The following is an 18,602-nucleotide window of genomic DNA, read 5'->3' on the forward strand; positions in this document are numbered from 1 at the left end:
AAATAATGATGTATTGATTGTAAATATTGTTGCAATGTCTAAAGATTTAAGAGAGAGTCAAGCTACCTCAAACTACCCTCCTGAACCAGTCGTGTGTAGGAAACTCGGTGGTCATTTATGGCTTCTTTGTAGGCTTTGTTTCTTTAGATTATAAAACCACCAATAAATATGGCAGGTTTGTGAGGCCACTAACTGCAAATCAGAAACATTCTGCTCTGGAGCCAGGAATACCTGCAGAAAGGCACAGGGAGACATAAGACAGAGAAAAAAGCACCAACCATTGAAAAAAGGGTAACACTCTACAACAGTGACATGTAAATGCATGGAAAGTGAATGAGAAGAGAGCATCTGCATCACTAATACTCATTTTAACAAGATGCACTATGAGCCTCACCCAAGGGCATTACACTTGGCGACAAGTTCTCAGCTGGTATCAATCTAGAAATGGAAACAAAATGCTTGCCCACCAGCACTAGTAACAAAAAAAAGTCAGCTCACATCATTTGTGCCAACCTCCAGAGCACCATATACCATCAAAGGATGCAAGTATTCTGCACGTTGCTTGGAATTGCAAAAACTTGGGTAGGAAAAAGAGTCTTTTCCCAGACATTGTGACAACAACACTCCGGCCAGACACGATCTAGTGGTCCTGTTATGGAATTGATAGCACCATGTGAAGATGGTTTTGAAGAAGCATATGAGAGGGAAAAGACCCAGTACTCCAAACAGGTAAGCGGAGCTGTCTAGAATATCTGGAAAACTGAGATTTTTCCTGCAGAAGTGGGATGCAAAGGATTTGTTGCCACACCTACATTCAGTCTATTGAAGAAGGTGGGGATGTGGGGCTCCTCCTTCCAGCAAGCAGTCCAGTCTTTTTTTTTTTTTTAAATTAAGCAGAAAAAAGATAGCCTGGTAAACCAGAACCCAATATCAATATGAATATATGGGTCTGGACCACCAGCCATCCAATCACAGTGAAGGAAGAGCGGGACAAACGCGGTTAACCACCGACACTGCTCACTAATTGGTCCGCCCTTCAGAGTGGCTGTGAAAACACTAATACAAACCGAGAAACCAGACTGTTATCACAGCGAAGAAAACTGAAGCTGTGAGCGACAGTCGCCGCAGCCAGGCTAGAAAAAAACAGCTGTTGGCTCTGGATTAAATGGAAATACAACAGCTGGGCTGCAAAATGAAGACAGGCGGGTATGGAATTGTGGGGGGGATTACCTGGGATGCCAGGTTGCATCGTTCAGCCCTTTGGAGATGTCGTGGACTAATCAACAAATCATCAAAAAAGCAGTGTGTACCAACCTGATGATGCTGATGACCTAACTACCCTCCTTTTAACTACTCCAATCCCACTGCCAACACACAGGGTGCCGATTTACCACAATGTATGAAATATCAACTCCTATTAGCTCCACATGCCAAATTCTGCCTCTGTCGTATTTGGTTTTAGAAATACATGCTGTTGTGGTTTAGTGAAAGGCAGCTGGAAATCCCAATGGGCTCATTATCCAAGTGATCCAGTGTTGAAGAATCTTACTGTAATACTTGCCTGATAAATGTTTAATACACATTATTTCACCAAACATGAATTGTATTGAAGAGCTATTTCACCATCGTAACATTATCTCTTTTCGCTTAAGGTAGCTTCTGTTTTCAAAACTGCTATTTTGAAGTGAGACTGAAGAAGACCCGTCAAGTCAGGAACGCAACCAAGAGCATTCTGGAGGTTTTCATTGACAATTGCGGGGTTGTGCATCGTGACTTTGTCCTCCAAGGTCAGGCTGTCAACGGTGACATTCTACGGACATTCTGACGCTTCTCAGGGAAAACATTCGGCCCAAATAACTTGATTTGTGGTGTGATGGCAGTTGGGTTGTCCAACATGACAATGCCTCCGCTCACAGTGCGTGGTCAACACAACTGTCGCTCTCCACCTCCACTACTCCCTGTGACTTATTTCTGTTCCCCAAAATGACATTCTAGCTGAAGGGTTGCCGTTTGACACTGGAGGAGATCCACGGCTGATCACAGACGGTGCTTGACACGTTTATAAAACGAGATTCCAGCGGAAGCAGTGTAGAAGGACACTGCTTTGAAGGGGATGGCAGGCACATTGAAATATTGGTTGTTATAGGCACAGTGTCTGAACTTTTTTATCGCACAAGGGCCTGTGAATTTTTGCAATGCCAGTGGCAAGAAAGACAGCTTAGATTCCCCAGAGCTGAACATTATACAAACACAGAAAACAACAAGAATTATCCAATGCGGCAAAAAGTAAATTTTTGCTTTTATACGTGTATTGTACTACACTACCTGTTACCACCCCTAAGCAGCTGATACTTGACACACACAATGCCAAATACAATGGAAAAATGGATCCAGTGCATTAACTGGTTCCAATGCTTTTAATAAGAAACCAAGAAAAAAACAGCTATTTTTTTAAATTTATTTATTTTTTTATATTTCTTATATCATAAATGCGCTGAAAACCTTTAGACTTATATTTTTTAAATAATTAAAAACATGAATTCATAAAAGACTTGAATGCAATGCTATGAAATCTCACGCAATTTTGTTTCAGTCAACTCTTATTTATGGAGCAAAAGGATGCGTTCAATGCAACTTTTCATTAAGCATAAGCTTATATATATCAAGGCTAATTTATTGTTTTGAAATAAGCAGGTGACTTGATCATTAGCTTATATCTCAGATTCACACAAAAATACTTAATGAATCTGTTCATTTCACCAAAAAGGAACACATTCGTGGGATAAATCTTTCATGATAATTTCATTGTAAACTTGCTTTTCTTGCTATTACCATTTAATGATATGACAATTTCAGAATGTAAGAGAAGGGTTAGAAGAGTTTGGTAAAATAAATAAATGGTGCCAAGATCACTTCGAGCACAATTATGGAGCAGGACAGGCCGGTAATTCTTTGTAGTACAGTCTTATACTACTATTTCCTATTTAGTTTGCATTTACAAGACAATACACTTAATTTCACAGTTATATATTAACTACAGAGTTCAGCATTGTTGTTTTTAGAGCATCAACTGATAATCCAACTTATTGTTTACATATTGTTTTTTATTTTTTACCTTTACATTAAAAGAGCCTGACCGCTAGAGTGTTGCTTAAAACCTTGGGAGTGTAATAAACCTTACCCTCTATGTTCAGCAGTGCAGTATGTTGTGTGAGTTTGGCACCAGGATGCCACAGTGCAGAATTATTATTAACTAGCCACATATTCTGTGTACAAACAGTCCTAATTGTGGTGATTAAAATCTATCCTAATGTTGCAGAGCATCTGCTTTGGCTGCAAATGCCAATTTACTGTACTCATGATTAATACTTCACTGTGACTGAGAAATGGGCAACTGAGGAGACTTTTTAACATCAAATATTTCAGTTCATATTCCAGCTGAAGAGTTCACATACAAATTTTGATTATCTGTCCTACTGCTATGCGTGTCATATATTGTGCCAAGTTAAGTACAGCTACACAACTTAAGGAAATAAGAACATTCATGTTTTCCTCTGCTGGGTTTTAAGCATTTAAAAATAAGGTTGTGTCATATGGTGCCTGCAGTGAGATGAAACATGCCATTTATGCAGATGTCTCTTTGTCATCATATGCCTTGGTTGCCATAGTCTCACTTTTCCTGTGCAGTCTGTTGGTGTTCCGATTAAATTGAACAGGTTAGGTTTTAATGTAGATGAATGTCGAGGTCCATAAATTAGCTCTTATCATGAATAATTAGGGTGTTAAAGGTTAAATTCAAATATAATTAAAGGTTAAAGTCTAATAGAAAATCATCTTCCTGGGAAGAAGTTCCTTTGACCTTCAACAGATGTTTGTTTCCCGCTTTAAGGGAATATTCATCTTTTTTCAATCAAATTACCGTCTTTCTGCTATCATAATTACTGATGAATGATGTTAAAAAATTCCATTAATGACTTTACTGTAGAATTTTTAATTTTCTTTATTAAGTTTACTTGGAGTGTTGCTGTGCAGTTGGCATACACAGCACAAATACGATTTTATAATGTGCTGCTGTAGCATTGCCCACGTTATCAGCTTGTTTATTTAGCACGCAAAAGTACAGTGACAATACTTTATGCCTACATTTTTTTGTGTCTTGTTACAAATTGTTGTTCTTACAACAATATGTCAACTCTTTTTGTATGTATGTATGTTAGCATATATTCACTTTTTTTTACTATATCGTCTAAGGTGTATTTGTGACATAAGTTTTCATTTATTCTTTAGGTTGACATTCTTACATTTCATTTTTGTAATGGTAACAGCCCATTTTTTTTTATCACCTCAGCAACGGTGATAGCCACAGCTGGAGGCATTATGTTTTCAGTTTGTCTGTCCATCCGTTCCTCCCTCGTCTCATTCTCATAATCACAATATCTGAAGATATCAATATCGTTCTTTTTCTTTTCTTATCAGTTTTTCTTCAATTTGTTCTTCAGAAATGTCATAAGAACAAAAATCTACGTCAGGTGCACGACATGTTCTTAAACCCCGGATGTGTTCGCACCCGTGGTCTTATCTCGATGAATCCCGCGGCCCTCGTAAATTGAAAGCTCGTGCCAGGTGATCCTATTTAGCACAAGTAAACGCCCTGCCAGTGACCATAAAAGGGCATGAGACTGCAGTGCCACGTGCACACGAAGTGACAGACGGTGAAGGAGAAGAGAGAAGTTGAGAGGAACGTAAATAATGCTGAAAAACGGTGGAGCAGCAGACTCTAAGAGGAAGAACAACTTCAGCAGTTCTGAAGCGGAGGTGCAGCTGCAGGAAGCGAACAGAAAAAGCGTTGTCACATTTAATAGCGTAGCATAAGTACTGGATGTAAAATGTACAACAAAAAACGATACATGTGATGGGATTGCTCATTCAGTAAAAGCTGTAGCATGAGAACGGCGCAAAACCAACTCTGTAAAGATAACCAACAGCGCGCAATCCCATTACAGTCCTTTTATTTTGAGCAACAACACAAGAACAGACTGATTGGATGATTCAGCCTGTTAGATTTTATATTTTACCCACTGTGCACAACAAGCCAAGATAAATTGTATTTCCATTTCACTGTAACAAAAGACATAACATGTTTTCAGAAAAAAATATATCAAAAAGCCTACTTTATGTGGCACATTGTCTGCATGAAAATTAACATGCTCGGTTGGCTACAATTATTTATTAGCTTAGTTTAAATTTTGATCTCTTTTCAAAAGAACACAAATTAAAGTACATTGCATTTTAATTTTATGCGCATTTGTGTGCATGACATACAGATTAAAACTTTAAATCCAAGGCTTTTCTACCATAAATTAGAGTGCGTTATCTGTTCTTATCCACATTCAAATATCTCTGCATCTCTGACCGCATCTGCCTGTATTGATCTACGTTGCTGCTTCATGTAGAGCTCAGAGATACTCCTCACAACCTAATTATCTTTTCAGACAATACATTTTTTTGTAAAAGCAATAAAGAGTAACCCTGGAACATGGTGAAGTGAGGCCAATCAAGTCCAGGCAGAAACAAACTTGAATTCATGGGAACTATTGTAAAGTAAAAATACAAACCTAGCCGTATAATTAAATAGTTACAAAGACCTCCTCTTGACACAGTTATGACAGTGAAATACTCCTTATATAATAATCCACCCGAAATAATCAAACGTTATAATATGCACACTATGACTGGAATTATGCTTCATGACAGATGTGTGTGTGAAGTGTTTGTGCCTCACCTCACATGATACATCCCATCAAACCTTGTCTTCCAACTGGCTGATGACTAAAGAGGGCTGAGCTTTTCCTGTCAGGGCCCCGAGGCTCTGGTAAGACTGCCTCAGGAAATTAGACTATCTGAGTCACCGTCTTCTTTTTTCCAAAAATGTACTTTTATCAGGAAGCATATCCCGATTTTATTTGAGCTGTTTATCTCACTGGTTTTTAATTCCTCATTCATTATTTTAATTGTATCTTTGTCCGTCATGTTTCAAAATAATTATCATTCATCTCAGTATTTCATGTGATGTTCTCTCTGGAAAGCACTTTGTAGCTTTATTTTGAAAATCATCCTAAAAAAAAAAAAGATTATTATAATTACCATTATTATTGTTATTGTCTTGCCAAACAAAAGCTAGGCTTTCTGTCAGGTAGGTTGCAATCATAGACTGTTTATGAAAATGGATGTTCAACCTACAGGTAATGAAGTGAGGCCAATAGCAAGCTCCTTATGTAATGTAATTCCACCATGTCCCTCTAGGAGTTGGTGCCAAAAAGCCTTTGGCTCTATAGACTCCCATTCAACTTCTCTAATGACATACAATATTCAATGTTTTTTGTCATTTGGTAAATTCACTCCTGATCAATGCTCTGGCGGTCCACCTGAAAATAATACCATAAATAATGTGTTATTATGCCTCAAAGAGCGGTATGTTTGGGGGCGTGTCTGGTTTGATTGACAGGCCTGGGATGCAGTCAGGTTTCTGATGTCGGTCAGCAGGTGTGGTGTCCTCAGATCGCCAGTCTTATCGAGCCAGATCCACCGATCACTCCTTGTCCAAATATGGTCACCAATGGCACCAACAAAGATGGCGACAGCCGAAATGCCAAACTTGAGTCCTCCAGATGGCAATTTACAAACCAATGGGTGACGTGATGATAGGTTGCAGCTTTTTTTTCTCACAGTTTCTGCTTGTTGTTTGGTTTCCAGTGCTAGAGAACTTTCTTTGTTTCTTTCTTCCTTCCTTCCTTCCCTCCTGTCTTTCTTTCTTGCAGTAGTTAGTGGATTATGGGAAAGCCTCTTTTAAGCTTTCAGTTGTGGCAATACAGGCAACATACAGGAAGCTACACAGCAAACAACCCAGAACAAGACAGACATCGAAACTCAGCGGGCTTTAAAATGAAAATGTTCATATTCACATTGATATATCCCAAAAGATCAGAAGCAGAATACAGAGTTTCACCTGTCCATTTGAGCCCACAGCTCCAGACACAGAGACGTGCGTTGAGTTCTACGAATTTGAGGAGTCATAGGCAGGAATCACAACTCTCTGGTATCCATGCTGCCTCGCCACTAAATTGAACTGAACTTCGTCTGACCGTTACCCCTCATTCCGCTCACAGCGGAAAGGGTCAGGAGCTCTGGCTCTTCCTGCCGTGCTGTGGGGTTCAAATATCACAGTCTTGCATGAAAAAAAAGAAGCTAACATATCATTTCCTCAACATCTGCCACCACAGCAGGTTTTTGCCTCCTGTAAGCTTGCTGGCCTTTGTGCGACTGACATGAAGGGAATTTAAACCAATAGGGCGATTATTGCTGCGGCGACAGAGAACTCGGACTTGCCAATTATAGCACAGAGAGCCAGGCTGCTGGTCATCATCTGTCAGACGCTTCAAATGCTCTTCTACTTCAGGCTACCTCACAAGGTTCCAGATCGAGGCGCAGAAAGCGAAAGGATAATTTGGCTCAGAGGAGCAGAGAGATAAAGAGAACGAGCCCCGAGCTACTTTTGGGACGTTAACATTATTTATTTTTTTCTACTTGGATGAATACCTTTGCGGTTCACCTGGCAAACACCGTAGCATGTTAGTATACAGTATATCTATCACGCATAATGGTCCATGGAGGTGGTCAGTCTAACTAATATGTGTCCGCCCTGTGCCCAATTCCTTCAGCCGTGCCTACCTGACTGTATCAGAACAAACAAGGTACACAGACAGCTCTGTTCCAGTACACCTCTTTCATTTCTCATTTACAGACTTTATTGCTGAGGTAGGGAATGATTGTTCTGCTACATAACCCACCTCCTCCCTCTCTAATTCAGTACTGAGAGGCAGCCTACAGGGAGGAAGAGAATAAATAGAGTTGAAGACATTGGCTATTTTCAAATGCATACCATGGCTAATGGCTGCGGCAAAGATCTGATTGAGGTTAAATTGGTAACAAAAACATTTCATATCTCTGTTTGCATAAATAAATTGTATACATGACTTCTCAACTTGGAAAACAATCTCAGATCATGTTTTACATGCTTTCTTGTTCTAAAGATCACATTTTTTGAAGGTCAAGTTTACTTTGCTATTAACCTCCGTCATCTCGTTTTATGTGAGGCCGAGCAAATATTGGTAGGATGAAGATGTTAGCTGTCTCAATTCACCCATTTAGATGTCAGTACACTAATGTATGTTGTGGGAGTGTTGTCTCAAATCACGATTGGCTGTTCTGCATTTAAAGGGAAAGGACTGTAAAAAAATGAATACGTCACCTGCAAACATATCTGCTGGCTTTTTTGGGTTATTTTACTGAACGCTTTTTTTTTGCCCTCTGTGTAAAGCACACAATTAACGTACTGGTAGCTTCAGTCCAACAGCAGTGTAGTTGTACAAAGTGCAAAATTTGGGCATGTACAACTCAAATTAGTGTAGTGCCACGCTCCACGACAGCAGAAGTGTCCCTCGGCTGAAAACAGGTTGGTGGTCCCTCGCTTTCTACTACGTAGCCATCATGGCAGTCGAGGGTAAAAAGCATCCAGCGTTACATACTCAATTTGTTTGCAATTTGAGATGAAGCGGTTGGGTTCCTCACCAAAAGAGGTTGTTGACAAATGGCCATATGCACATAAAACTGTAATTTTGACAAGTAAAATGACTGTTTAATCACGTGCACATCTCGAGGATACAGATATGCACGCTAAGTTCTCCTTCTAAGGCCTATCGGGTTTGGTCAGTTTTGTTTGCGAAGTGGTTATCAAAAGGTGGTCTTGTTTTTTTTTCTATATCAAGTAATTCTCGTACTTGACAAAACCCTTAAAATTCATATTTTGCTTGGCAATACATATATGCCTGTTTTTTGGGTTGTTTTTTTTTACTTTTCTATCGGGGAACATAACATTTGTTTTTATTTGAATTAAGCTGGGGATGACCAATATATTTATCTGTGTATGGAGAGAGATTTCTCATTTTGGATTCTGGACCTGTCAATTGTCTTTCTGTGGTCATGTTTTACTGTGCATGCAAGAAATGATGATCCCTCTAGTAGTGAAAAGTTAATAATGAGTACTTCTTGCAACATGTATTTTTTTCCCCCTGCATATACGTGTTGAACAGGTTATTGGGATGAATATCTCATGTATGTTATGAGATCGGTGAGTAGGAAGAGCTGGTTGCGCAATTGTCATGTTTATCTCGTATAAACTTATCTTGTTTCCTGCTACTTTATCCGTTGTTCACTTTCTTTCGCTGGGTAATCAGTTTTTTGTAAAATGACCTATTGTCAATACAGGTGTCAAAGTGTCAGAATTAAACCGCTAAAATGAGCAGTACTCAATCAGCATGCGCTCTGTAATGCTGCACACTGCTGTGATCAAGGGCTGAGAGCAGAGGGGTTGCAGAATCACAAAAGCTGCCAAAGAAAGCGTGGACCCTCCCACAGATTTATTGGCTAAGCTTACTGAAAGTGCAGCTTTCACCATGGGGATTACAATTCAGACCCATTTCCTCCCTTAATCCGGTCATTAGTCAGGTTTTGTGAGGACACACAACATTTCAGGCTGTCTCTACTGCATGTAAATGCGACAAGTTGTTGACCAACATTTTTGAAAAGCCTATTCTTTTATACACGCGATAGTGTGAGCGATAGTGATGCTCCAGGATAAATTTTACAGGCATTTCTAGGACAAAGCAGACTTGTTCAAAAACACTTGATGATAGAAACAGATTCATGACCCTTGTCAATGACATTATTGATTTCCAAACCATTTACAAGGTCAGCACATCTACCTTTCAACCCTATCCTCCACACCTCAGCTGAGTGTGAATAATGAGTCACTCTCACTTTTTGCTTTCTATTTTAGTGTTGGATATGAAGAAAAGATATAATGCTGACATATGTGGTTTAAAAAAAAAGCATTTGGGGTTATGTAAATGACTATTTTGCATAATAAAACAGCTTTCTAGATTAAGTGATAATTTCCAAAGCCACCAAAATATACTTTTAAACAAAAGCCCACTTTCTCTTGCCAGGATTAAGCCTGATCTGGGCTTCATACCTTAACTGGCACAACATGTTTCAAACATGGAGAGTGTCTTTTTAGTTCTCCATAGAAAATTTTATGTACACAAGGTTTCTACCTTCAACTTCTTATCAGACCTTATTTTATTTGGATTAATGTTTTAACTGGGAGAGGTTCGCGCTCCAACTGTGAGTAACTTCACATTTTCTACGGGAAAAATGAAAGAGTCTTACTTCCTGAACCAAGGACGTTCAAAATAGCTACTCCCTCTTTATACTGTAAGTAAATTGCCATTATTAATAAGTTAGCATTCATCAGACTGGCAGCATGCCATCTAAAGTTGGCTCTCATCACCACACCCCTTTTTGAGATAAAACAATCCTGCATACTGCAACAGTCAACCGGACGAAGTGGAGACTTTTTCCCATACTTTTACTTTAAACTAACTGTTTTAAATGAAAAATGGTGTGCCAAAAGTAGCTGTGTAGTTAGTTGCACTAACAATAATGTCAAAAACATTGATCTCGGATCTGTTCCTTTGCTATGTCTAAAAAAACGATCCCGATAGAAGGACCTAATGGCTCCGAGCTATACGAAGGGAAGAAAACGGGACGCTCTGGGTTATAATGTAGCTCGGTCAGTTTTCAGAGGACAGTGCTGTTATTAAGAGAGCCTACAATTTGTAGAGTAGGACTGAAAAGTCAATATTTAACTGGTAATTAGCTCACCTGGAGACTCAGTAAGGTAAAAACAGTTGTCTACGTAGGACACCTTTGGCCCCTGAAGAGGGTTGTAACATTCGCTTGATGCCGGCAGGGAGACTAAAGGTATATCACTGAAGAGGGATCGAATTAAACTTTACAATAGATCTATAGTGTTCCACGGCAGAAATATATTTACTTGACATGGTGTATTTGGGTCATTTATAACCTAATTTAACTCTGGTGGTTTTCTAATAGTTTCGTTTTGTACTGATATTTTACATTGAAGTCTATAGCGAGTGTCACTTGATTTCTCCCAAAAGGGGGCAAGATGTGTTGTAAGCCAGTGTTCCTGGATGTGCCGGTCTGCTGTATACTGAGGGTGACATTCTATGTCCCGGTCAAAACTATTGGCACCCTTGAATTTCATGTACATAGTTCAGAATATAATATGCAAATTACCAAGCAGTGTATAGCCAGACTATTTTAATAAAATGACCAAGGCTACTGAACAAAGTGTGGAATTTTTGAATTAAACAAACGAATAATGTACACTGGACACAATTATTGGGGTCCCTTTACTAATATTTGGTTGCAGAAGCTTTGGCAACAATGACAGTCTCTTCATGTTTCTTGTCACCATATAGAAGCTTCTTGCAGCTTTCAGCTGCTATTTTCTGCCACTCTTCCATTGCTATGTGTTCAAGGCCTTCTGAGTTTGCAGTCATTTATGCTTTGGCAGATTTCAGCCCTCTCCAAAGGTTTTGAGTGGGATTTAGGTCAAGACATCTTGCTGGCCATTTTAAAACTGCTCATCAGTGCCTTTTCAACCATTCTTTTGTGCTGCTGAATGTGTGCTTTGGTTTGTTGTCCTGTAGCCAACGTTTCTGACACAGGTTAACACAGTTGGCTCCGAAATACCTTGGTAATATTCTGGTTTTACCATCCTTTTGATACAAATGCCTCCAGTACTAGAGGCAGCAACACAGCCCCGCAGCATGATAGAGCCTCCACCATGTTTTTCCTGTCAGTAGGGTGCTCTTTTTTCTCACGGGCTTCATTTGATCGCCTATAAACAAACTGCACAGCAAAGAGCTCTACTTTGGTTTCATCGGCACATTATCTTAAACATAATATATAACTTTTTGTGTCTGTCTTTCAATGGTTGAGTCCTCTTTGGCCTTCACTCATGGTACCCCACTTGGTTTAGTGTGCGGTGTATGGTACGGGCTGAAACCACCCATCCACATTGCTTCAGGTTAGCCTGAAGCTCTTTCGATCTCCTTTGTGGGTTTTTTTTTTCCCACATTCCACACCAACATTTACAGTCTCCTCTCATTGAGGTTCTTCTTAGCACCATATCCTGGAGTTGGCTTAACAGTTTTACGACTGAGAACCTTCTTGATAACATTACAATCTGCTGAAACAGGGACTTTAAGCTCTTCGGCGATTGCTTTGTAGCCTGTGGGATTTATGTTTTTTGATGATAGTGTGCTGATGCTTTCAGACACCTCTCTTGTCTTTACCATGCTGAAAAATGATCCTAAAACAACCAACCTCTTTTTTATGCAGTAAACCCTTCATTCATTGGTTAATTCACATCATGTGAACGCTGAAAATGAACCACAGGTGAGTCTATTTGTAAATTTATCTAAATTCATCAGATTGGTGCCAATAATTCTGAGCAGGTTTGGTATTGTGCCCTCAGTTTAACAGAGCTGCTTGCATGGCTGTCTGCACAGCTTATTCTAACATGCATTTTCTAATTGTGAGCATAATTGTACTCATGCAGTCATTTATACCCTACACATTTCCCTATAAACTTGTAATAGAAAGAGTTAACTTTGTTCAAACTCAAACCAGCAATGCCAGAATTAAGATGTTATTAACAATACTTACCAGAGGGGAGTTTGTAGCAGTTTCAATCAGCCCATTCTTCCTCGATTAGTTGTAGTTCCCGTCTGTCTTTTGTAAAGTCTCTCTCCCACTCACCACACATGGAGCGATAAGCAGCTTTCCTTCGTGCTGGCTATAGCATGAGTATGCAGGACTTGTTGTTTATAATGTGAATACGACTCCTGCTGTTATTGATTCTGTCCAAGAGATGAGCCCTCTGGGTTTTTCTGATGTTTATGCAGGAGAATGGTGATGCTTGCTAAGTGGAAAAGAGACAAAAAATCAATAGGCAAGGTGAGGGGAGGGGAGTGTCAGGCATCTCTTAGTTCAGGTCTTGTTTTCAAATGTGTTTTTCTCTTTTTTTGATGCACGTTGGGGGCCGAGAGAGAGGCCCATCAGACCTTTTGTCATTTCCTTTAAGGCTGACATGGCGGTCTTGATCAGTATAAGACCTTTATATAGAGATACCTTTAGGTCTCTCTATGTTTACTTATTTACAATCAGTACACTTTCTCTCAGTTATTCTTTATATATATATATATATATATATATATATATATATATATAAAAAAGTCATACATTTCATCCAAATTATGACAAAAAGTCATACTGTACTATGTCGTCCAAATTATGAAAAAAAAGTCATACTATAGCATAAAAGAAAGTCACCGTAACACAGGCACAATGGTGTTGTGGTTACTTGGGTCCCTCAGTGAGAAGGTCATTGATTCAATTCCAGCTTGAGACATGTATGTCAGGTCCAAAGGATGTCATACCTTTGCATCTCATCCAAAATCTAAAAAAATAGTCATACTGTCGCAAGTCTTCAAAGGCACAAAAGAAAGTCACAGCATCAAAAGCACAATGGCGTAGTGGTTAGTGCAGGTGCCTGTCAGTGAGAAGGTCATTGGTTCAATTCCCACTGGAGAAGTGCATATCACGTACAAAATATGTTTTGTTAAATATGACTCATATTTTGGAAGACACATAAAAGTATGACTTTTTTTTCATATTTTGGATGACATGCAACAGTATGACTATTTAATTATATTCTGAACGACTATGACTTTTCATCCAAAATATAATAAAGTCACATTATAGCATGTTGTCTAAAATATAAAAAAGTCATACTAAAGCACGTCATCTAAAATATTTTAAAAAAGTCAATCTATAGCATGTCGTCCAAAATATGACAACAAATTCATACTATAGCATGTCGTTTAAAATATGAAAAAAAAACGTCATACGTTTGACAAAAAGTCATACGTTAGTATGTTGACAAAAAGTAATTTGTTAGTATGTTGTCTAAAATATGAAAAAAAGTCACACTATGTCGTCCAAAATATGAAATGAAAAGTCATACGTTAGTATGTTGACAAAAAGTCATTTGTTAGTATGTCATCCAAACTATGAAAAAAAAGTCATACTATAGCATGTTATCCATAATATAAAAATAAGTCATACCACAGTATGCTGTCCAAAATATGAAATAAAAAGTCATACTGCAGTATGTTGTCCAAAATATGAAGAAAAAGTAATACGACAAGTCATCAAATGAGGCTTAAAACACAATACATCCAAAAAGCATAAAACATAAGGGGGGTATCCTTACGTCCTTACGTCCTAAATGCATGAAAAACATAAGACCTCCAAAAAAGATGAAAAACGTAAGGGGTGACCCTTACATCAGAAAAAAAAGTCATATTATATGACTACATTTGTCCAAAATATGAAAACAAAAGTCATACTATAGATTTTTGTCCAAAATATGAAAAAAAAGTCATAATATAGCATGTTGTCTCAAATATGAGAAAAAAAGTCATACTATAGAATAAAAAAAACATAAGGGGATTCTCTTATGTCTGAAAAGCAAGAAAAGTTTACGTCTGAAAAAATAGTTATACTATAGCTTGTCCAAAATTTTAAAAATGAATTGTCCAAAATATACTATAGAATGTCGTCCAAAATATGAAGAAAAAGTCAAAGTATAGCATGTCCAAAATATGACAAAAAAGTCATCCTATACTATGTGGTCCAAAATATGATAAAACAAAAACAAAAGTCACACTGTAGTATGTCGTCTCAAATAAAAAAAAATAAAAAAAGTCATAGTATGACATGTTGCCCAAAATATTAAAACAAAAGTCATACTAAAGCTTGTCGTCAAATGAGGCATAAAACACATAAGGGGGTACCCTTATGACATCGTTTTAAAGCTGAGACTTTATTCAGAAGCACATAAAAACCACCAAAACTTAATTCTTCATCAAAAAACTTTTTTTACGAGAACAGACTATTCATACATACTCGACATATCACAAATTGTGGACGACTTGCTAAAGTATGACATTTTTATAATTTTTATAGTAATACATTTTTGTGAAATTTTGGATGAAATGTTATAGTATAGAAATGTTTTTTATCAAATTTTGAAAGACATGCTACAGTATGACTTTTTAATACATATTTGGACAACATTCTATAGTATGAAATTTGTATCAAATTATGGATGACTTGTTATTCCAAGACATTTTTATCAAATTGTGGACGACAAGCTATCATAAGAAATTTTCATAAATTTTTGCACAACGTGCTATATAGTATGACATTTTTTACATTTTCGATGACATACTATAGTATGACATTTTAATGATATTTTGGATAACATTACATTTGAGTTTTTAGACGACATAGTATACTCTGTCAATATTTTTTACGATTTTGACCCCATGGTATACCAAGATATTAAAGACATTTTGGACAACATACTGTACTATGATGTTTTCATGAACATACAATAGTACGAGGGTTTATATTTGGAGGACATGGACAACTTTTTTGGGGGGACATTTCGGACCACATGCTATACCAAGACATATTTAAGATATTTTTGACAAATGTAATTACTTTTAAATGAAGATGCTTGAAATTCTCCAAATGCCAGTGTCATAAAAATAGCTATTCTGTAATTAGGCATCCAGGACAACTTTTTAACTCAGAAAAAAACCTCAAGTGGGCAGGATAAGACACACTGTTGATAACTCTCCCAATTTTACTGACCACAGTCTCTTTTGGTGTTATGGGACAATATTCTTTAAAAAAAAAAAAAAAAGACATACAAATGTAACTTGATTGTTAGGTGTTCAAAATAAGAGATCTTTATCAGTACCAACAAATCACACCTCATTTAAAGTAGGTAGTGGGATTAGATTGCTTGACTAAAATTACAGCAGAGCCCCCCACACCAAATCAATTCCTCAGTACTTTTCACTAATTTAGAAAAAGTATTAAAAACGTGGCATCCTCCTCCATCCATTACGTTTGCACTCTTTCATAAAGTGTCTAGTTGATGTTTTCAATGAGACTTGGAATGATGTTACCAAAGACAGTGCTCTTATGTGGAAAAAAAAAAGTCAATTTATGTTTTGAAAAATAGTCTCTGTGATTTAAGGTGTATTTGTTGATTCAAACAATTCTGCCCAAAACAATATACAGAAGTTTATATTGGCCGATGAAATAATCAACCCTGAACCTTTCGCTTTTCATTACTCTATTTTGGAACTGACCTGTCTAATCACAGCAGATTTCTTACAGATACAACAGTTTACTGTGGAGGACAATCCGGGAAAGCTGGAAACAGTGGCATCTATTTGTACCATCATCGAAATGTGGTGTTCTGGCAGATCCAGCCGATGGCAGAGATAGATGGAGAACGGGCAGGAGTGCTGCTACCTCCTCTGGTTGCTATGGTGAGGAAGGAGGTAAAATGTGTGGCGAGACAGCCATTGTAAGTAAAGTGAAAGGAGACGGAATTGTCATTCAGCAGGTGGTACTGACGCTGTGCCCCCTCCTCCAGGTAATGAATGGTGCCGGCCTTCCCGTTCGCACAGGGAGAACAATAATCTCTCATCAGCTTCCTTCCTCTGCGCAGCTGGTATAAGACCTCCCATGGCTGATTGACTGCTCAGGTCAGGGGCCATGTGCAACAACTCTGCCAGTTTGATCACTGGTTTAATAGGGTGATATAAATACGCATGCACTAATTCCTTTAATATTAAAAAATGTATAATTATAATATACCTATCTCAACTTCCTGTGATGAGAGCACTTGTATTACCGTTTGATATTTTGTGAAGGATAAGCTTTTGCCGAAGAAAAGGACACAAAGTGGAAATAAGCCCCCTTTATTCAATATCCATTTACATTTTATATAAAAATTACTTACATTTAATACATTTCTTCAAAATACAAGCAGCCAAACAACATACAAATCAAATACAAAATTATAAAATTTCTTATATTTATCATCTTCCTTTTCTGAAATAACAGATGTCTTTTATAATAACTCTTAATAACCATTTTTGTAGTTGTGGTAAATCTCTTCTTTCTCTACATCTTCTATCCATCTGTCGACATATGAGACCTAGAAAAATATGGTATTCAGTATCTGTCTTTTCAGTGTACAGTACAGGATCTGGCAATCGGATCGGAGAACATTCAGGGTGGGCTTCAATCTCTTTCACCAAAAGATAAGTTCATGTGTCATATTACTGGTGAAACAGGGTGAATGGAGCTTGAAAGTCGTGGGAATGGAAAAGACACAAGACTTGTGGAATTACATAGTGTGTGAGAAAACATCATGTTGATATTATGGTCTTCAGTGGATACGTGGAGTACAGAAAGAAAAAAAAAAAAAAACACCTCAAAAACATCAAGCCTCACTGCTCAGTTGTGAAGCTACGTGGTCCATTCATTACATGTTTAAAAAAAAAAAGGAAAGCCTCGGAAACAACCTTCGTAACTCTTCTCTACTATAGAGACGTTTGTTCAGAAAAACCTTGCCAAACCATCCTTCATTCCCTACATGAACACAACACAGTGTCCTTATTCCACTTAAACTAGAAACAGATGTGGGTACAATTTTTACCACTGCATTTTAAGGGTTGAACTGTGCACAAGTGTGGCTTATGGTGTTAATAAAGTTTTTGCAAATCAGCAGCTTTACTTCAATGTCATACAGTTTACAGTATAGCGCTGTATAACTTGTCTCTGACGAACATTAGAAAACAAACCGTGAATGGAAAATAAAAATCTTCAGCACACCAACAAGGACGTTATGCTGATGCTAAACCAGTAAAACCTAATAGCCTCGTAGGAAGTAGAAAAATCTTGTTTCCTCCTTCATATTATACATTGTACACTGTGGTAAAAAAAGAAGTAAAAAGTGTAAAGTTAGGCTATGCGGCGGTTTCATGAATTGTCCCCTCTAGTTTCTTTGGGAGTAGCTCTCTCCTCTCGTCAATACTGATGACTGGCTTCCGGCAGTTTTGCCCGTCGATATAGATCTTTGCATACACCGGGTTGGAGTAGTTTATGGGCTAGATAGAAAGGGAAGAAGATACAGGTAAGAAAAAGAATGAATAATTGTTATAAGAAACTTACTTTACAACAGTGAGAGTCCTAAAGCTGCTTTAATTTGTTGTTGTTCTTTTGGCCACTTGGGTGCAGTAGAAAACACATTCTCAGATATCTTACAAAGTTGTGAGTAAACAGTTGCCTGTTTACCAATCCATCAGACGATAACTACCATTTAAATAATTGAAAGTCCAATGTCCGCTCTCCTTTTTTGCTCAGTTTTGGTCGTCACTACTTCTTGGATTTATTTGAATCTCCACCCTGTTTACCAGCTAGTTACTATTTGGTGCTGGGCGGATTGGGTAGAGCTTGTTTATTAGACTTTGTTTGCTGAAAACAGCTGCCTGCTACATCTATAAGAAACCGGTAACAACAATGTTTTCAAGCTATCATGGGCTACCAAAAATATGAGCTCAAATAGAATAAGATGCTCTATAGAACATAAGGGGAGAGCAGAATTGAGAAAATGTTAGTTAAAATAAAAAAAAAAAAAAGTTGATTAGTGCAGCTTTGAGGAAAGTTCACTGATTCCAAGT

At 37.9% G+C, this 18,602-nt stretch overlaps 1 protein-coding gene across 7 annotated transcripts in view; it reads right to left on the reverse strand.

Moving 5' to 3' along the window:
- Positions 1-16,819: 16,819 nt before the first annotated feature.
- Positions 16,820-18,602, reverse strand: part of lrp1bb (low density lipoprotein receptor-related protein 1Bb) — a 257,657-nt gene continuing 255,874 nt past the window's right edge. For all 7 annotated transcript variants that reach the window (XM_069154744.1, XM_069154740.1, XM_069154738.1 and 4 more), the window contains one exon: positions 16,820-18,029. In XM_069154744.1, the coding sequence (XP_069010845.1) occupies positions 17,889-18,029 (141 nt within the window). In that variant the 3' untranslated portion in view covers positions 16,820-17,888. The remainder of the gene's footprint in view (positions 18,030-18,602) is intronic.

The sequence above is a fragment of the Embiotoca jacksoni genome, unplaced genomic scaffold, assembly GCF_022577435.1.
Source record: "Embiotoca jacksoni isolate LCO1_2020_lvr unplaced genomic scaffold, fEmbJac1.0.p SCAF_2, whole genome shotgun sequence".
Lineage (NCBI taxonomy): Eukaryota > Metazoa > Chordata > Actinopteri > Embiotocidae > Embiotoca > Embiotoca jacksoni.